The 21,950-nt window shown below is 34.8% G+C and overlaps 1 protein-coding gene across 4 annotated transcripts in view; it reads right to left on the bottom strand.

Moving 5' to 3' along the window:
- The window catches only part of ZNF280D (zinc finger protein 280D), a 114,637-nt gene that overhangs the window by 37,235 nt on the left and 55,452 nt on the right, over positions 1-21,950 (bottom strand). For all 4 annotated transcript variants that reach the window (XM_008581736.1, XM_008581737.1, XM_008581733.1 and 1 more), the window contains 7 exons: positions 15,113-15,336; positions 11,415-11,572; positions 10,704-10,804; positions 9,506-9,652; positions 3,984-4,118; positions 1,223-1,530; positions 938-1,078 (listed from right to left, as the gene is read on the bottom strand). In XM_008581736.1, coding sequence (XP_008579958.1) covers positions 938-1,078; positions 1,223-1,530; positions 3,984-4,118; positions 9,506-9,652; positions 10,704-10,804; positions 11,415-11,572; positions 15,113-15,336 — 1,214 coding nt within the window. The remainder of the gene's footprint in view (positions 1-937; positions 1,079-1,222; positions 1,531-3,983; positions 4,119-9,505; positions 9,653-10,703; positions 10,805-11,414; positions 11,573-15,112; positions 15,337-21,950) is intronic.

Raw genomic sequence — 21,950 nt, 5'->3', positions numbered from 1 at the left:
GGGGGGCAGGGGCGGGGGGGGGAAATACTGTGAGAGAAGTTTGGAAACCACCAAGAAAGGTAGATGAATCTTGTAAAGCAGTAGTTGATAATGACCAGAAAGTAACAGAGAGGTCATGTTACAATCTGCAAGAAACTCCTATTAGTTACATATTAATTCTAATTTTCAAAAATATGGAACAACTTCACCTGGAATAAGCAGCCTACCGGGGTTATATCTGAACAGCTTTTGACTATTATTTTAAAAATAAAAATCCATACTGAAGGAATAAAGTATTCCCCTACCAATGAGATCCAAATGAAAGCAATGTGGGCTCGGAAAGCTTTCCCTGTCATAGTGTAAATGGTAGTTATTCAAAAAGTTGAATGAATTATTTAAAAAGAATTCCAACAGTGGCATCATGAAAGAATCTCTCATTTTCATTAAATGGATGCAAGTATAGATGGCTTGACAGGTGGGTGGGTGGGTGGCTGGCTGGATGGGTAGGTGGGTGGATTGGCAGAGAAAGACAGAAAGAAAAACAGACCCAATAAATTTCCTAACATCACTGAAAATCCTTATGTCTCTCAAAGTGACTGCTTTAAAGAGGATAACACTCATGAGATTACATATATTTGTCTGATAAATATATTTAAAATTTGGGGGGGAAATAACCATTTTTGAAACACCTGTAGGAAAAAAAGTCCTGTTGAAAAACTATTTCCCTAATAAACCTATCATAATTTCATCAGTCTGACTGTTCTTACAATTTTACTCTAGTAATTTCTTGAATTACTATGCTAGAAAATAGTACCAGGCAATATCTTACAAGTTCCTTATTGTTAAACCTTTATAGCTCATTGAAGAGAAAAACTGCTTCTAATAAGATAACTTTGTTTTCAGAAAACTTGCTGAACTATAATTTTAATTGGTAATTTACATGTTTAACTCATCTTACCTCATCATATGATTTACATAGGCTTTGCTACAGCTAGTGTTGTATCTGCAAAAACTACAGTGGACATATGCAGGAAAGTGGTTTGCAAAATCTTTTATTTCAGAACAACACTCAATGCACTTGTGAACGGCCCGACGATACCTTATGGAGACATAAGAAAATAATAGAAATATATTTTAAAATCAAAATAATCATGGAGAGTCTTATTAATGTTCTGTAACTAAAATATAAAGTTTTTATACTTAAGTTTAAATGTAGTATTGTATGTCAGGAATAAAAGATTACCTTAAATTCCTCAATGCTGTATTGACTTTACTTTTTTTATTGCTACTAGCCAACGTGCTTTGTTTCTTTTGCATATGAGAGATTTTTGATTTATATTTAGACTTATTTCCATTAGGCTTACTTGCATTAGGTTTACTTGCATTGGATTTGGTTGTATTAGGTTTACTTGTATTAGATTTTGTGGGATTTTTAGCAGTTATATTTTTAGTCCTTGGAGGTGAGAGCTGAAGGGTAGAAGTGCTTGCACTAATGGAAGGTGTATTTGAAGATCCTGATTGAACAGGTCCAACTGAAGCTCGAATAGTAACCTAAAAAAATGAAGAGAATATTTGCTTTAAAAAAGTAATCATTACATTAATATTAAAATATTACTGTACAACAAAAAGTTATTATATTATCAATTATTTTGAAAACAACACATATGAACTATAATCAGGTTAAGTCTTCCATTTATTCTAAATGTTCAAACCAATTAAATAAAATTAAACTTAATATTTATTCACTTGTAATATGACATTTTTATACTGATATCACTTATATGTTAACACAGTTATTAATGGACAATTAGGAGTTAATGCAAATTATATTAATTTCAAGAGTACATTCCATAGCTATCTTTATCTTCCTAAAAAAATTTTATAGTGGCTCACTCGGGAGAGTGCGGCGCTGGGAGCACAGAGGCCACAGGTTCGAATCCTATCTAGGGATGGCTCACTGGTTGAGCGTGGTGCGGACAACACCATGCGAAGGGTTGCGATTCCCTTATCGGTAAAAAAAAATCTCAGTGATAGAAAATTAGAAATGGTATACTGAAATATTTGGGCCGGCCCGGTGGCGCACTGCTACAGTGCGCCGCTTGGGAGCGCGGCGGCGCTCCTGCCAAGGGTTCGGATCCCACATACAGACCGGTTCCCGCTCACTGGCTGAGCGAGGTGTGGGTGCAACACTGAGGGTTGCGATCCCGTTGCCAGTCCCGGTCCAGTACGGGCGCGACACTGAGGGTTGCGATCCGTTGCCGGACACAAAAAAAGACAAAAAAAGGAAAAAAAAAAATTTTATAAATATAGAGCACAAATTTAAATTTCGAAGCCTGAAAAACAGCTCTAGAAAGGCCTACATTACCCTTTGACAACTATAAAATAAACAGATCTACAGTATATATGACCTCTTTTTAGGGCTCATTGCTCAGGGTTTATGCTTACAAATGTCATGGGAGGGGTTAAATCAATTCACTACACTGCACAGAAAGTTTAATAATATTTAGAATTTTCTTAAAGGGAACTAATATAAAGTTTATCAATTAGTATTCAGAAAGAGAAAATGTTCAATTTTATCTGTTGGTTTGACAATGGAAAACACAATTGCCTACCAACATTCTCATTAATCATTTGACTATACTCTCCTCATGTAATTAAGGAATACCTTATGAGGAAGTTCTGTGATATATATGTGCTTGGGTATCATACAAAAGCACTAGACCAGGAATCAAAAGACCTATGGTTAAATCTCATACTACACCTTCCTAGCCATGTGACCTTAAATAAGTAACTTACCCTCTCTAAGCCTCTTCACATCTATAATATAGGGCAATGCCTGCCCTGTCTACCTCACTGGACTGTTGTATGGACTAAATAATAGAATGTATGAAAATGTACACTGAAAGCCTAATTCCAAGGTGCTAAAAAACATTTAGTATAATTATCATTAATATTATTATTATTAATAAGGGAAGAAACGAGAGAGGACTGCACTGCTTACATTAGTGTTCTGCATGTCTAGTCCCAGCATGAAATGAATGGATTGCAGGGAAGGATGCTGGATAGCTTCTCTTGCTATAGGTCTTCAGAGCATGGCTTTATACTGTTTTAGTTAATTCAAATAACAGACATACCCACATTCAAAGGTAAGTACCCAAAGCCAAATATAAATGTTTTGGGGATTATTTCACTTTGGATTATCCATGCCTCTGTTTCCCTCCACTGGAGCAAATATTCAAGAGCTGACTGTATATAAAGAAGTCAGAGAAAACAGATGTATATAAGGCAAAAAGGGAAAAGTAAATTACAATCATCAGTATGAAGTCAGACATGTGTTTGTTCACTAAAACATAATGCTATCCAGCAGCAGAACTTGCTTCTCTGAGAGTAGGCTCAGTAGTAACAACCTCAACAAACATCTGAGAACCTAGGACATTTAAGATGCTGGGGCACACAAAGATAAATAAAACACAATTCCTGATCGTAAGCATCTTATAATTTAGCAGCTAAAACTATTTTCAGTAGCTCAAAAGTAGCCTACATAACATCAAAACAACCCAATAACCCAGGGAACAATTAATCTAAGTTGTGCTTTTTACAAAGAAATACCACTCTGATGTAGCACCCACCACTGAACTCAAAACAATGGTTAGAGGTGCCAGCCCGTGGCTCACTTGGGAGAGTGTGGTGCTGATAACACCAAGGCCACGGGTTCGGATCCCTATATAGGGATGTCCGGTTTGCTCACTTGGGAGAGCGTGGTGCTAACAACATCAAGTCAAGGGTTAGGATCCCCTTACTGGTCATCTTTTTTAAAAAAACAAAAACAAAAAAAACAATGGTTAGAAGTTTTTCTAAGCATAAGAATAATAAAACTTAAAATTAAAGTCTTAATAAAAATCAGAAGTCATTTTTTAAAATATCAAATTCAATAGATAAAACCAGTCAAGGAGTTAATTTCTAATATCATACAAAATGTTAAAATACAGCATATTTGAACTCACTTTTGTTCCAGGAGGCAATCCTTCTAGTTGTTTAGGCTTTATAAATGTTCGATGATGCTGACTCTTGTGATCCATTTTCTCCTTGCATGTCAAAAATTGAAGCCTGCATTTTGTACAACGATGTATTCCTTTTTTCTGAAAACAGAAAAAAGGACAAAAATAATTTCTACAACCACAAATCCTATGTCCTGAAACTGCTCTCACTTCATTTTAATGATACCTAAATAATATAAAAACTAATAGTTTACTATCTCATAAATCATATCAAAATATTTCATTTTTTAAAACATTCCTTGCATTAGTATTTGGGTTTCAAAATATTTGTTACTATACAGGAACTGAACATGAAAGTTCTAACAGGTTCTAATAAAAGTTCTATTGATTGTGGTGTGAAAGCTCTTTTAACTATAAATTTGAAGTATTTAAACATATGATACTGTGAAAATAAGCTATACTATGTTTTTAGCCCAGAAAAAGTAAATTATTTTTAGTTTTTGCTACTTCCAGTTGGATGACAAGTTGGTAAAATAAACTAAACTCTTTAAACCAAATAAATATAACTGGACATTGCAAAGGTTATGTAACGGAAATAGTTGTGTAAAGCAGTGCTGTCCAATAAAACTTTCTATAATGATGAAAAATTCCAGAGCTGTACTGTTCAATACGGTAGCCACTAGCCACATGTGGTTACTGAGCACTTGAAATGTGGCAAGCACAACTAAAGAACTCCACTTCTAATTTTATTTAATTTTAATTAATTTAAACTTAAATAGCCACGTGTCTAGTGACTACTACACTGGCCAATGCAGATACAGAGGCATAAAACAAAACAACTGATCCCAATCTACTTACTGGCTGAGAACCCCTTAACTGAATCCCCCATCAAACACAGTCCTGTTGTTATTTTATAGCTGGGAAATGAGAACCAAGAGAAATCTAAGTTACTTCCCCACAGCTAGTTAATGATACTGCCCATCTGTGGATCCAGTGTTCTTTCTACTATACAATATCAACTGCAATCTTTACTTATAAAGAGGGTCTTCAGAAAGTTCATGAAAGGCGGGCTGGCCTGTGGCTCACTCGGGAGAGTGTGGTGCTGCTAACACTAAGGCCACGGGTTCGGATCCTACATAGGGATGGCCGGTAGCTCACTGGCTGAGTGTGGTGCTGACAGCACCACGCCAAGGGTTAAGATCCCCTTACCGGTCATCTTTTAAAAAGAAAAAAAAGAAAGATAATACGAACCTTTCCATGAACTCTTTGAAGTGCCCTCATATAAAAATGCTTTTATATATACATATATAAATTTAAAATAACAAATACAAAAGAATGTTTCTCTAAAGCTGTATCTCTGTCACATACATCACTATTCCCATTTAAATACAACCAATTATTTATTAAATTCAAAGTGGTAATGTACAAGAAGTACCCATCACAGTTACTGGCACCAGCAAGTATTTCATAAATAAAAATTCTTTACAAAGTTCAAAGCAATATATAAATACAATATTCTACAATTCTAGCAGCATTTTAAGACTATTTTAAAAGTTTGGTACATTGGATTGTATCATAGATACAGGCAACTTAAATTCATTTACATGTACCCAGGGAAAAGTAGGAAAAAGAGCAAATTTGGCCAAGAAACAGATACCAAGACAATGCGCAGAAAGTTCACCAGATTTCAGTTCTCAGAAATCTTTTCTCTCTCTATAATCACTTCCTAGGTTACTGCATCCATTATCATGGTTTTAAATATCATCTGTCCAAATGCCTACTTTACATCACTACTTGATGTCTAATATGCTTCTCAAATCAACATGGACAAAGTTGAACCCTTGATTTCCTATCTCCCTGTCCCTAGCCCCCCAAATCTGTTCCTTTCTCAGTCTTTCCCGTATCTCAGTATATGAAAACTCTATCCTTGCAGCTGCTCAGGACAAAAAACTACAGTCACTCTCTCTCACATCCCACATCCAACATATTTATAAAACCAATCAGCTCTACCTTCTAAAACATTCAAAATCTTTTTTTTTTTCCTTTTTGTCTTTTTTCGTGACCGGCAACGGATCGCAACCCTCAGTGTCGCGCCCGTACCGGACCGGGACCGGCAACGGGATCGCAACCCTTGGTGTTGCGCCCGCACCTCGCTCAGCCAGTGAGCAGGAACCGGTCTGTATGTGGGATCCGAACCCTCGGTGGGAGCGCCACCGCGCTCCCAAGCGGCGCACTGTAGCAGTGCGCCACCGGGCCGGCCCCTCAAAATCTTTCCACTTCTCATTTCCTCCAACAATTGTATCATACTGGTCCAAGCTACTCACCTGAACTATTGTAAAAACCTTCTATCTTCTCCCTCTCATGTGCTCTCCCTACAGTCTATTCTCCTCAAAGCTGCCAGTGATCTTAAAACATGGATCTTTCCTACATGCTTAAAACCTCCCAGTGACTTTCCAAAGTCCTGACTCTGGCTTACAAGGCTCTCTGTGAATTGGCCTGCAATCTATTGCTACAACCTCATCTCCTACTATTCTTCCTCCTAATAGTTTACTCTGCTCCAGACATACTGACCTCCTTACTGTTCTTTGAGCAACCCAGGTATACATTCACTTTGCTGCCTACATAATGTTACCTCTCCAGATGTCCATATAGCTTACTTCTCCTTTTCCTACAGAGAGGCTCTTTTCTGACCACCCAGTATACAAAAGAGCAACCATTCCTCCACTCTTACCATCTCCCCAATCCTTGGCACTCCTAATCCACCACATTCTCCTCCTATGGTACTTATCACCAGCATTTACAGTCATACATATATACACACACAAATTTATTATCTTTCTCCACTCTCATGCAAATTCCAGAAGGCACAAACTTTGTTTTATTCACTGCTATATAATACCTAAAACAGCCACTAGCACATAGTAAGGCATTCAATAAATATTTGTTAATAAATGAATAATAGGGTAGAAAGCAAGAGACTAACAGAGAAAATGCATACAGGGCAGCAGGCACAATTTAACTAGTTCAAAATGTCTGCAATTCCATTCAGTGAAAATTTGTCCAGAATCCTGAGACAGTAAACATTAATCTACTATTTCCTCAGTTGGACTCAAGTCTTACACATCCCTCCTATGTACATATGCATTTTAATGATGATAAAAATATAGCATATTTTTAAATAACATTATGTTCAACCAAAGAAATAATGATCTATTCTGAATATAGCGAAATAATTGCCTGTTGAATTTTTTGAAAAGCATACTATACTGTTTGGGAGACTTAAGGGACTTAAGGGTAATTCTTACTACATGTAACTTCTACCTTTAGGCCTAATTGCAACGTGAAATCTGTGGTAGAGTAAAAGCTTAAGCTCTGGAGTCAAGTTTTGACTGCCTGTTATTAGACAATGTGACATTAGCAAAGTTACTACCGCTAAAGCTCTGTTTCCTCGCCTATAAAATAGAAATAATAATATACGTACAGTTATTGTGAGGCTTAAAAAAGATAATGTATATAAAGCACCAGCTGCTGCAATAATATAAGTGATTAGGATATGTTAACTGCTTATTATTTTTTTAAAGGTCTAGTGAACATATTTAACAAATCTGAAATTGCTTGCACTATTTCTTAAATGTCAGACATACTGGGTTGTTAGATCTAAAATCAAGCAGACATAATAATATAATCTTTTAAAGAAAAGATAAAACCAAGGTTTTCAAAGACAATAAAATGTGGCATAGAGACAATTTTTATTTTCTAATATTGCACTAATTATGTCATCTCAATTACAAGTTTATAAACCTACTCGGCTATGGTTTTCCAGTCTTTTGTAAATAATTATACAAATTATAAATAACTGGAAGGATGCCTGATGATACCTTATATTAATAGACTGTCCCCTCCTTTACTGCTGGCTGTCTATCTCTTAGGTACTCCAAATAGGCAAAAAGAAAATTGAGTACCCATGGCAAGTGAAGACATACAACTCAAGGTATGAAGACTGGGTTATAAATCACATTGCCAACACAGTGAGTCCACACATCTCTATCATAGTCATCATTCTTCCCATATCTATGTGTCATTCTAGAGCTTAGTCAAACATCTGGGAAAAATTATGTTAAAGGCCTCATAATGAAAAAGTCAGAGTTACTGCTTGATACCTCACTCACTCTTTCAAAATTAAAGTCCAAAGATGAAATATAGAGTGTCAAGAATAACTCCATCCATCAAGAAACGTTAAGAGATATTGTGCAAATAAAGGGTTCAATGGTGAAATAAATTTGGGAAATGATACATACTATATATCCTTTGCTTAGAGATTTACAATATCCATTAGCAAATTAAAAGCTCTGAGAAGTCCTGTTTTAAAAAACAGACAAACAGAACTGTTTAACTTTGAAAATCTAGGCATTTACCAAATTTATACACCAGTGACAATTTGGGGGAAAACACCTACTAACACCTGATGGAACGCTGTTAGGAAAACCCTAGAATAGAAAATCTTGTCAGAACTTCTCAAGGATGGGTGGTGGCATCCCAGTTACAACACAGGTGATCCCAAATTAATTTGAAAACTCTACTTTTATGATCTTTCCCAATTAAAAACCACAACTGAATTTCATTTCAACTGAACAGCAAAATGAGCACCAATGCTGAATAAATTGGTGTGCCAATTTAATCAATAATAAGAAAATGTATTTGTATTGAGCTATTTTAGTGAGTTGGCAAAACCTTACTATGTGATCAGATTCAGTAAATCCACTGGCTTCTGATTTTGGCAAAGGCACTATTATTCTTTCAAGCATTCAAGAATAGGATCAGAGCCGCATCAAAATTTTTAGCCCAAACAAACGATAGTTCAATTGCTTCAGGAAAAGAACCAATGAGCGTAACATCAGAATTCAAGTGAAGCATACAAGCACCAATACTGGGTCCCAAAAACTACACAGCAGACTGGCAGTAGTCATCCAGAAACAAGTTATGATCTAAATACAGTTCTCTGACAGAGTTCATTTATCAACCAGTTAAGTGTCATCACTGCTTCCTTTGTCATGCAGCTATAAAGACTACTCTGGGTCAATGATGATACATCTTAAAATAAGGGAATTAGAAAGTGGAAAGTTTGAAGAGAGAAAAACAAGAGTATGAGTATTCAATATTTTCTTTCTCAGTTCAGACTCATATTTTCCCCTCCTCCTGATAATTCCCTTCAAAATCATTCCCACACCTACTCTTAGACCCTGAAATAACCAATCTTTAGGATATTCCCCTCACCTCTTTTTTCTCTAAATCCTAGCTATTTCTAGCTATCTTTCAGAATTTTCATCATTTATGAGCAATACCCCTCACCAGAAAGGAAGTAAGGGAAAAAGTGAAAGTTTCACAAGTAATTCAACATTTTGTAAATTAATCATCTTATTTGGAACAACTGTTTTTCCTTTGAAGAACAAATCTAATCAATGTTCTAAGTCATAATCAATCTTTTTGCTAAGACAATATGAACAAACATAACACTTGGTAAATCTCACCTGATGCTTCATATAATGATGCATATAGGGTGTTGCAATTTTAATAACTTTGAGGCAAAACGGACATAGCAAGTTCTTAGTGTTTTCATGGGATGTTCTAAAATGAGTTTCTACATCAGAAAATGATGACGATCTATAATTGCAAACCTAGAAATAGAAAGAAGTCTTAGTTTAACTTGAAAATTTATGTGATAGGCAATTACAAAGTAACAATAATGAATCATTTGTTTAGAAGAACATTACGCACTACTAATCTAGCTCTGATGCCTACACAACCAAGAATGCCCCTAACGTAAGCACCAAAAGATAATCTCTGAGAGAGAAAAGTTATCTTTCAAAGTTAAGAGATGTTTCTCAGAACATAATAAGATTCTCTTCTTTTTATCAGATCTTTTTATCTATCACTCCCTGTCTTGACTTGAATTTTCAAGTTCTGGCACCAATCTTGTTCTATAAAATATTTTTCTGCAAAAATTCCCCCCCCCCCCAAAAAAAACATTCCCTTTAGATTATAAATGTCCTCCAGGCTATGGGAGTGGTAATTTATCTTTCTGTTGTTTTCCTATTCCTTCAAATTCTGGAAAAATACTAGTCCCAAACCATTTGGTAGGGTCCTTTGTAACTAATAACATTTTGCACTTTCCTTGTATGCCCACATTCTCCTCTATATGGTAATATAAGTCCACACATTTGTCTTTCTCAGGCAGGGCTCTTCTTTGCCCAGTACAGGAGTAAACAAACAATCTGTGGGCCAAATCCAGCTCACTGCCTACCCCTCATATAATTCATGAGTTATGCCAAGAGACTTTCCACTAATAAATTTAAATTTATATTTAAAAGAGGAACTTTAATTTTAGTAACCAAGTTTACCTAAATGGTTAAAAATAAGACTAATATATTTCATGACCCATGAAAATTACATGAAATTCAAATTACAGTGCCCATAAATAAAGTTTTATTGGAACACAGACATGCCATTCATTCACTTATTGTCTATGGCTAACTTTGTGCTACGACAGTAGAGTTGACTAGTCGCAACAGAGACTGTATAACCCTCAAAGCCTGAAATACTATCTGGCCATTTAATATCTGGCCCATTACAGAAAAACATTTGCTGACTCTTGGTTTAATAAGTTTAAATTTTGTAAACAAAACAAAACAAACAAACATTTAAGGACACAATAAAATGTGTGCGTACCTGGCAGATATATGGCATTTCACCGGGTTTATGATTGTCCTTCATATGTTGTAAAAGAACATGTTCTGTTTCAAATGATAATTCACAGATTTTACAAATGGCTAAAAATGGGGGGGAAAGGTATTATAACATTTTAAGATATAAATATAAAAAATTCATTTTATACATCTATATCAACAACAATAACAACAGTAGTAGTGGTGAACAGTTTTATAGTTTGTTAACTGTGTGTTAAACATGGTTCTAAGCACTTCACTTATATTTATTCACTTAACTATAAGGAAGGTACTTCTATTATCTCCATTATTCAAATATTGAGTAACTTGCCTGAAATCATGTAACTGTACTAAGAGGCAGATCAGCAATCTGAACACAAACTGTCTAGCTCCAAAATCTGTGACTTTAACTACAACTGTAGTTGCTTTTCTTATTAAAGTTTAAATGAAGAACACTGATTTCATATTTGAAAACTATGATCTAAGGCTTCCAATTTAGTCCTCCATATATAATGCACAGGTTATATGCCAAGGCAGTTACCATAATGAAGGATTTGCAACTAATTTTACTTAAAAGTTTATAAAAGTTAAAACAACTTTTTCAATTTTGCCCACAAATTCCAAAGTCTATTTCTTATTTTTATTTTTCTAACAGACTTCATAAGATTTATATTATCAAAATCAATAGGAATACCTAAAGGAAATTGTAACTTACTAGAAAATTCATGGGGAGTGTGTGTACTTTCAATGTGACACTGCAGCTGAAATGGTGTGGGAAACTGACGGTAGCAGTGCTGGCAGGTGGTGTGGTTTTCCCAGCTCTCACTGCTCTGCTTCTCAAGTTCCAAATGATGTTTCATGTGGTTCATAAACCTATAAATGATTGTCAACAGGTGCAAAAATTCAGATTTAAAAATAAAAAGGAAATCTCACAAATAAGTACCTCTACCTAAATCTTAAAAATATAGATGTATTACTCAAAATAAAATCTCAAAAGTCTTAAAAAATGTACACCTTAAATAACCACTTTAAGTGGCTAAGTAAACATCTTTTTATCTTTGTTTTAAAATAATTCATTAACGGGCCGGCCCAGTGGCGCACTGCTACAGTACGCCACTTGGGAGCGCGGTGGCGCTCCCGCCGAGGGTTCAGATCCCACATACAGACCGGCCGCTCACTGGCTGAGCGAGGTGCGGGCGCAACACCGACGGTTGCGATCCCGTTGCCGGTCCCGGTCCGGTACGGGTGCGACACTGAGGGTTGCAATCCGTTGCCGGTCACGAAAAAAGACAAAAAGGAAAAAAAATAAAATAATAAAATAATTCATTAACATAATTAATCTGAAATACCACTAATTTGATCTAACTCTTAATCATTATTTCAGATCATTAAAACGCTTTTTCCAGATAAAACAGCAGGCTTCTTTTCCATATGTGAAATACTACTTACATTTTGAAATAAATTACTGAAAGGAAGGAAACCCTATCACCAAAAGCAGCTACAAAAACATGAGAGAAATCTTTTAAGGCAGCTGCCTAAAAGACAAATTACCGGTATTTTTATTCATGTCTTGGTTTCTAAATGCATGTAATAGCAATTTTAATGCCTACAATTACAAGAACCTTTTGTTTTATTTAATGATACTGGTTTACTGTTAGCACAGATTGTTCATTTTAACTTGCAGACTGTGCCCTTTGTACGCAATGTCCATTTTTCAGTTTTATATTCTGCTATTTCACCTTCCCTAAAAGGCTTCTTATGAGCAGGAATGATGACCTTTGATAGCAGAGAGTGCAATCTAAATGAGAATACCTGTTTAAAAGAGCTTACTGAAGCTTTTTGCTGAATCTGAAAGTAAAGTTACTCAATCAAAAGAACAATTTTTGGATTGGATCAACTATTAATTATTCACTTTGGGTCTCAAAAGGAAATAATCTTGAAATTAAGTGATAATATCATCAATCTGAATAGCAATCATTATGAAGATTATGAAATATATCTTTTTAACACCTCAACAACACTATTTAGAGTGGATTATGGTACACCTTGAAATATCTTTTCCTCCTTTGGTTTTAGCATCAGTTCTACAAACACCTATAGAAAATCCTAGTCAAATATTTACATACAGAGAAAAAGTCATGAGCCATTAAACTTTCAGCTCACAACTTTAAGCACTTAAAGTATATCTATATAAAATAATCCCTTAACTAGTTTTCTTTCAATTATTATATGAGCCCCCATCAGGAGCTCATACTTCTCAAACCTATAGATAAAATGGGGGAAACAAAAAAAAGCAAACTTCTAGCAAGGATGTTCACAAAACAAAATAAACCTGTTTTTAGTAACACTCAATGTAGGAAAAAAAAAAAACAAACCATAATATGGTAGCAGGGCAGAGAACAGAAATTTTGAGCTATCAACTTCTTACCATTTTCTAAGAACATCTATTTATCTTCCCAGCTTTTATTGTTGAAGTAAAATACTGTGTAATATATTTACTTCTTTGGTCATGAAGTATTTACAATTAAGGTTACATTTACTAGATAACTAATATTTTTTATAATGCTCAATTCCTGGATGTTATTCAAATGCAGTTTGCTTAAAATTCCTAAATATTCTGATAATCTAGATGCACATAACTAGTCTTCTGAAACAATAACAAGAAAAGGAACTTTTCATTTTTATATTTGACATTTAGTGGGCTAATCCTAAAGGAAAAGCCAAAATAACTACTGCGAAAATAACTTACCACATATGCATCATATTTAAGTAAAACAAGAAACTAAGTCAGTAAACCACATTTCTATGCATTTTACCATACTTATTAACATGATTTTTTCTGCTGTATTTTACTATTAAAACGGTAAGAGTATGGAAATTGGTAGTAGAATTCTGTTTCAGTGTTATTTCTCAGAGCACAATTTCCCTTCTATTAAACTACTGAGACCATTAGCTATTGATGGCTGTTACACCTTGATAAAAGAAAGCAAAGAAATACAAAAATTCATATGAAATAAGATGTGAAAGAACTTTAAAAAGCATAAAACACTACCATAAATAAACCATTAATAATTGTCATAGGAGTATATCACAGTATATTTCAGGGTTTTTGTATGAAATGTAAGCAGTATATGCTTCTTTATGGACCCAAGAACTCACAGGAAAATAAATAAATGCTGGGTTCAGAAGTAACTATTGTTGACTTAAAATGTTAATTACAGAAGACAGTTATCAAGAGTAAACATAAAAAAGCATACATATACGGGCCATCCCATGGCTCACTTGGGAGAGTGCGGTGCTGATAACACCAAGCACAGGTTCGGATCCTATATAGGGATGGCCGGTTAGCTCACTGGCTGAGCGTGGTGCTGACAACACTAAGCCAAGGGTTAAGATACTCTTACCAGTCATCTTTAAAAAAAAAAAAAAGGCATACATATATGTATATGTTTGCATATACATGCACACATCTCACCTAAGGGAAGCATGCTGATGTCTACAATTTACTTAGAAATGCACCAGAAAAAAATCAGTTTGAAGGAAGGACGAAGAGATATATGATAAATCAAGAATGGTAAATGTTAATGGTAGAATCTAGGTGGTATGTGTACAAGTGTCCAATGTAAAAATTTTAAAACTTTGCTCAATATTTTAAAATTTTTATAATAAAATGTTCATAGAAAAACAACATTACCTAATATAATGTCAGGCTATATAACCAATGAAAAATATCATTTAATATGTCTTGTTACTTTGTCCTTGTTACTGTCTTTCACTGGATGATAGTTTCACATAATATGTCATGTAATTCATAGATTACAAAGTATAAATTCCCAAAACTTAAAGCATTCATGTATAAAATCTTCAACTCCATTGGCAATTAAGTCTCTAATTTTTATAGGTGTTAAATTTCAAAATTAAAGCACATATGTCTCCTAGATCTGGTATATCTCTAAAACATTTCCAGAGGTAAATGATCTAAAAATTACAAATACTAATTGAAAGACTTACACATTAAATAAATTTAGTATGGAGGAGGTCAAACTGGACAAATAAGTGGTTCCTCTTGTGATGTGAAGAAAAATAAAATTCAAAGGCAGCTAGAAAATGAAAACTATCTAATAAAAATTCCAAGATCACTACTAAAATACAGAAAGAAAATTCACTTTGTCTTAAGTTAAAATAAATTTTGTCCTATGTGAAAGAAATACAACTAAGTGTATTCAGGAGTCAAACCCTAAAATACAAGAAAAGACAAAAGCTTTTCAACAGAAAAATATGCCTTTGGTTCTTAGTATAAAGTGTTAAAATCACTTATCTAGAATGGCACAGAAAAATGCAAGATAATGATACAAGATTTACATCTGTAGCATTCCAACTTTTAAATAGAAATAAAAATAGCCATTTACATACCTAATATTATTTTTCAGAATTTTCAAGCAACTGAAGCATTTAAAGGTTGTGTGAGTCTTCTGTTCTTCCTGGACATCTCCCTCATGTTTTCCGTAGTAAAAGTCATTAACTAACATGATCAATTTTCCTTTCTCTGAATCAATAGTCATATTTTTATTTGCTGTACTTGAAAATTCTGTTTTAGCCAGTCCCAAAAAGTTATTTATCATGTCTGGACAACAGTACTGAAAGAGAAAAAAAATAAAAGCCTTATTTATTGTTTAAAAAAATAGATACCAAAAAATGATTTTATGTTTACAACTAAACCAGTCCGTGTAAAACTTTGACTGGTAATTTATCTGGAAAAACAGTCACCAAAAATTTGTGGTGCAAATACATATTCTAAAAAATTCAAACAATAAACACCTATTATCTTAATAAATATAAAAATTTTCAAAAAGAAATGAAAAAACTGTAAAACCAGAACTTGGCTACAGATCTAGTAGCTTTTCTCTTGAAACTTACCTTTCTATATGTAAATATTTAATAATGATTTGTTTCATATGTGTCAAGATAAAGTATACAAAGGAAATGTAGTTTTATATGCCTTGATGTATATGTTTAATTATCAAGTGATATACAAAACTTCATAAAGCCTGGTTCGAATTGAACTTTGAACACACCTAACCTGCCATTCCCCAGACTTAAGGTACTAGAAAATGTATGGCACACAAAGAAAGAAGCATCAGCTACATCTTCAAATCTAGAATGCTTAAATATGTGAAGGGGAAATTTATCTCCTCATGAGTAAAATCAAGATGTCATAAACTGGTTCTAATACGGAATACTTTCATACATGTGTGTGTGTGTTTTTAACAAGATATAACTAATTCATTTATTGCACATAATTTTCAGTTGTAGGATTTCTCTAGGACAGTTTTTCTCAGAGGACAATCCAAGGAAGACCTGCATTAGAAAAACCCGACGTGCTTGTTAAAAATGTTAATTACTGGGCCCCACTGCAGACCAACCAAACCACAATGTCCAGAGGTAGAGCCCAGAAATCTGTATTTTTTTAAACAAGCCACCCAGGTCATTCTTCTACATCTTAAATGCTTACTAAATGTGTTATTTGTTAAATTAGTAGCAACATAAGAAAGTCTGGAAATCTAAACATAACTCTATTCCATTTCTAAGATAAAATATACTTCCTCTTCTGCCACATGTGAAACATTCTGTATTACACGGAAAGCTGGGCCTTTGATCCAAGACAGACCTATAACATTTCCTTCAATGTTGTATTACACTTATTTTGTTTCACTTATAAATTTTGAAATCCACAAAGTAAAAAACACCCCCAAAAATGTATGTGAATAATCTTATGTCTGAAACATTAAACCTGGCTTTCAGTAGAAGTTATTCATCATATTTGACACTTGATTCTTTCCTGAAATCTACAAAATAACCTAAATATTCTATGGTAGAGTGTGCTGCAAGGTTTACATTCTCCAGAAATGTCTAATTTGGTACATCGATGAAAGTTAAAGATTACCCTAAAATATCCAGAAATTGCGGTACACATAATAGACAATTACTTGCTATTGTTCTATTTTCCTTTCTCTTTCTTTTTTTTCTTTTTTACAGAAAAGTAAGATAGGATCAGATTTTAAAAACAAACATAAAAACCTTGTTCTCAGTACCCTTTAAACAATGTTTCAGATCACTATAAATAATAAACTATCGACAACCAAGAATGAACAAGGTGGGTGGGAGATTTAGTAATTTAAAGGAAAGAAAATTATTCTACAGGAAATATCCAAAAGGCAAGAAAGCAACTTAAGAAATGAGAACTAAGTTTAGGTTTAAGGTTTTATAGGAGGACAGAGTATATGGAGGGAATAGCTAGCCCAAGATCAACTGGTCATCTTTTATTCAGCCTGGCACTCTTTTGGTTCTAGCCCTTCCCTGCAACCCCTCGTCTACCCTTTATTTTCCTGGGTTAGCCATTCTGTAAATATTAAATAACTTTAATGCCATATACTATAGTTTGACAAATATCAGATACTATCTACGCACCATTGTCATCTTCACTCCTCCGAGCACATAGACCATGTTCTGCCAATTTTGTTAGTGCCCTAAAAATTTAGGTAGGATTTTCAGAGCAAAGCAGGTGGGGTGCTATTTTTAAATAGTAAAATAGGACTCCTCCTGTGAACATCCTACATAAGTAAACATTTTCCCCTTTTCTTCCTGGGATTCATCCAAAAGCCACAACAACTAAATATCACGAATTTGATTTTCATTGAACTAAAAGCCAGAAAAAATCCACAGACTCCACTATATAGTAAAGGACTACCCAGAGAAGCCAAGATCAGGCAGAAGGCATGCAGTTGAAAGCAGATCAGAGACATCAAGAGGACCCAATGGTAACATATCTCAGAAAGTGAAGGTAAGAGGCATATCCTCAAGTGCAAAACTATATCCTTTGTTTGCAAAAACAGGTGCAGAAATACCACAGACCAGGTTTGGTACAGAGAAACAGAAAAGGCAATGCTACGTAGAGAATCAGACATTCAAATCATACTTGTAGGAAATGTTCTGCCCAGCAAAGAGCTGTGTTAACCAGCTACCAGGCTGTGAGACTATCTCGGCAATCGATGCTTCCTCCCAAAGGAACTTTGTACAAAACAGCTGGCTCAAGAAAATCCAACTTGTTCAACATGATAGGAATTCAAATTTAAACAAAAATACTTTAAGATAAAAGGAAGCAAACAACAGGAAAATGTAAAATTCTAATAAAAACACCAGAAATATGTTGCCATAAAGAAGATGCAGATGACAACAGTGGCCAAAATTTTTGCCACAAATTTTAAAAACTTAATAAAGCAATTGTCTCTTTTGGCCACAAAGCAAAAAAATATGGCAAGACAACAAAAAGAGTAGCAAAATCAAGGGGAAAGTAGAGAAAAAAATAAAATCAGAGAGATGAAGACAAATTAGAAAGGAGTACAGAGGTGAATAGACATTGCAAAATAAAACAAAGGACACAGAGAAGTAATTAGAAAAGCAAATTTTAAAAACTATTTTAAAAGAGTTAAAAAGGATTCAAAAGAAAATGACAGATATGCCAGGCAAAGGAGACAACAAATTCATACCAGAGATGCAACTGTATGAATATTTTAAAATACAACTTAAGAATACTATGCTAAAACAAAGGAAGACACAAATATACTGATTGAAAGAACACAATATATGCCAGAGAAGACTAACTCAAAAATCCGAACACCAAGTTATATCAGTGTAAAATTATCAAGTCTTCTAAAATAAAGAATCCTGTTGACAGCCAGGCAAAACAGATCAAATTACTTATAAAAGGCAAAATAACTCAGGTTTGTCTTAGATTCCTCAATAGCAATATTCAATAGGAGAAAACAGGAGCAACACCAACAAGATCTTCAAAGTAGGATCCAACTTACTTTATATTTGCCAAACTGCATTTCAAGAATGGATTATAGTCAAAATGTTTTGATCATGAAAGAACTCACAGAATAATGTTCCCAGACCCTTCCTGAAGAAATTACTAGAGGATGAACTTCAGCCAAGCAATAGAAAACCAAAGAAGCCATGACAAAAGACTGGTGATGAATACTAAATATATTTACTGTGGAAAAGATTAAAACAAATATAGAGATAAAAGTTAAGAAAAATGAAAACTAATACTTGGGAGGGGGTAAAAGAACATTGAGTATGTGGTAGAAAGAGTACAGTCTGCCTCACATATGCTAGCAGTACATCTGTATCATTTAGAGTCACCAAATAAAGTCATGTAGGTATAAGCATTTTAACAGCAAAGGTAAACACTCAGACAATATTAACTAAAAACAGGTAATAGAGGAGAAGGCAAACACTGGATGAGTTAAGAATAGGAAGTTTAATGCTACTTTAATCAATTTTAATAAAAAAGAATAGTAGAGAATAACCTAAGAAATAGAAGACTACTGGAGTGATATAATGTTAAAATTATAAGAAAAATCAGAACTAAACTACAACTTTCCTAAAAGCCCAATCTACATAAACATAAAGTAACCACATACTGAAAGACTTAAAAAAAAAAAAGGATTTAAAAAAATTACAACAGAACCAAGACCAAATAAATCTACCATACTGATGAATATAAACTCACCTAAGAGATTTTCATATAGGATCAGAAAGGAAAAATCAACTCTGCTGAAAGCAAAAGGCATATCTAAAACAAAATGATTCAGAAAAATTGAAAATAAAAAGTAAACAAAGAATACATAAGGCAAGTGCAAACCATAAAAAAAAAACAAGGGTTGTGACCCTAACATCTAAGTAGAATTTGAACTAAAAGGCAGTGAACATTAAGACAAAAAAGAATGCTAAAGGATGTATTCACAATACAATTATAAAAGCTAGATTCTTCTATATCACAAACAACAGCAACAACCTTGAATCAAATTTCAATATACCGGGCCGAGCCCGTGGCACAGTCGGGAGAGTGCAGCACTGGGAGTGCAGCAGCGCTCCTGCAGTGGGTTCGGATCCTATATAGGGATGGCCGGTGCGCTCACAGCGCTCACTGGCTGAGCGCGGTGCAACCGGTCTCAAAAAGGACAAAAAAAGAAAGAAAAAAAAAAATTTCAATATACCAAAGAGAATACCAGTAATGAAAGATGTGGATTGAGATGTAGTGTTTCTCAATCTAGGACAGATCAAATTGACTAAAAAAATATAAGTGAAGATAAACAGGGCCGGCCCAGTGGCGCACTGTTACAGTGTGCCGCTTGGGAGCACGGCAGCACTCCCGCTGAGGGTTCGGATCCCACATACAGACCGGTTCCCGCTCACTGGCTGAGCAAGGTGCGGGTGCAACACCAAGGGTTGTGATCCCGTTGCCGGTCCCGGTCCGGTACGGGCGCGACACTGAGAGTTGCGATCCATTGCCGAACACGAAAAAAGACAAAAAAAAAAAAAAAAAAAAAAAAAAAAAAAAAAAAGATAAACAAATCTAAATAACATGATTAAAAAGCTAAATCTGGTTGTAAATATCAAATTCCACAGCCTAAAAGAGAAATAATATACCTATTTCCAAGTTTCCATGTTATATTAAAGAAAATGTCCCATTCACTTTTTTTTTATAATTTTATTTTGTACATATACACTGAGGATGATTATTGTGGCCCATTACCGAAACCCCCCTCCCTCCTCTCCCCCCTCCCACCCAACAATGTCCTTTCTGTTTGCTTGTGTATCAACTTCAAGGAGGTTGTATTGTTAAGTCTTCTCCCCCCACGCCCTGGGTTTTGTGTGCACTTTTTTGTATGTTTATTTATTTATTTACTTATAGCTCCCACAAATAACTGAGAACATGTGATATTTCTTTTTCTGTGCCTGACTTATTTCACTTAATATCATTCTCTGTAGGTCCATCCATGTTGTTGCAAATGGCAGTATTTCATTCGTTTTTATAGCTGAGTAGTATTCCATTGTGTAGATATACCACATTTTCCATATCAACTCATCTGATGATGGACATTTGGGCTGGTTCCAACTCTTGGCTATTGTAAAGAGTGCTGCGATGAACACTGGGGAACAAGTATACCTTCGACTTGATGCTTTCCATTGCTATGGGTATATTCCCAGCAGTGGGATAGCTGGGTCATATGGCAGATCTATCTGCAATTGTTTGAGAAACCTCCATACCATTTTCCATAGAAGCTGCACCATTTGCAGTCCCACCAACAATGTATGAGAGTTCCTTTTTCTCCGCAACCTCGTCAGCATTTATCGTTCAGTCTTGTGGATTTTAGCCATCCTAACTGGGGTGAGAAGGTATCTCAGTGTAGTTTTGATTTGCATTTGCCGGATACTGAGTGATGCTGACCATTTTTTCATATGACTGTTGGCCATTTGTATATCTTCCTTAGAGAATTGCCTACTTAGCTCTTTTGCCCATTTTTTTATTGGGTTGCTTGTTTTTTTCTTGTAAAGTTGTTTAAGTTCCTTGTATATTCTGGATATTAATCCTTTGTCAGAAGTACATTTTGCAAATATTTTCTCCCACTCTGTTGGTTGTCTTTTTTTTTTCTCCTTTTTTTCTTGTCTTTTTTCGTGACGGGTAATGGGATCGCAAACCTAGGTGTTGCGCCCACACCACAACTATACCGAGTGCGCCACCGGGCCAGCCCTCTTGGTTGTCTTTTAACTCTGTTAATTGTTTCTTTTGCTGTGCAGAAGCTCTTTAGTTTGATATAATCCCATTTGTTTATTTTTCCTTTGGTTGCCCGTACTTGTGGGGTCTTATTCATGAAGTCTGTGTCTAGACCTATTTCCTGAAGTGTCTCTCCTATGTTTTCTTTAAGAAGTTTTATTGTTTCAGGGTGTATATTGAAATCCTTAATCCATTTTGAGTTGACGTTAGTGTATGGTGAAAGGTATGGGTCTAGTTTCATTCTCCTGCATATGGATATCCAGTTCTCCCAGCACCATTTGCTGCAGAGGCAGTCTCTTCCCCAGTGTATAGGCTTCTTGCCTTTATCAAAGATCAGATGGCTGTAGGTGTGTGGGTTGATTTCTGGATTCTCTATTCTATTCCATTGATCAGTGTGTCTGTTTTTATGCCAGTACCATACTGTTCTGGTAATTATAGCTTTGTAGTATAGTTTAGGGTCAGGTAGTGTTATGCCTCCAGCTTTATTTTTTTTGGTCAGCGATGCTTTGGCTATGCATGGTCTTTTGTTATTCCATACAAATGTCTGGATACTTCTTTCCATTTCTGAGAAAAATGTCATTGGCATTTTGATGGGGATTGCATTGAATTTGTATATCGCTTTGGGTA

Source organism: Galeopterus variegatus, unplaced genomic scaffold (assembly GCF_000696425.1).
Source record: "Galeopterus variegatus unplaced genomic scaffold, G_variegatus-3.0.2 Scaffold2448, whole genome shotgun sequence".
NCBI classification, from domain to species: Eukaryota; Metazoa; Chordata; class Mammalia; order Dermoptera; family Cynocephalidae; genus Galeopterus; species Galeopterus variegatus.
The sequence above is the reverse complement of the archived record's forward strand: the minus strand, read 5'-3'. Positions and strand labels throughout refer to the sequence as shown.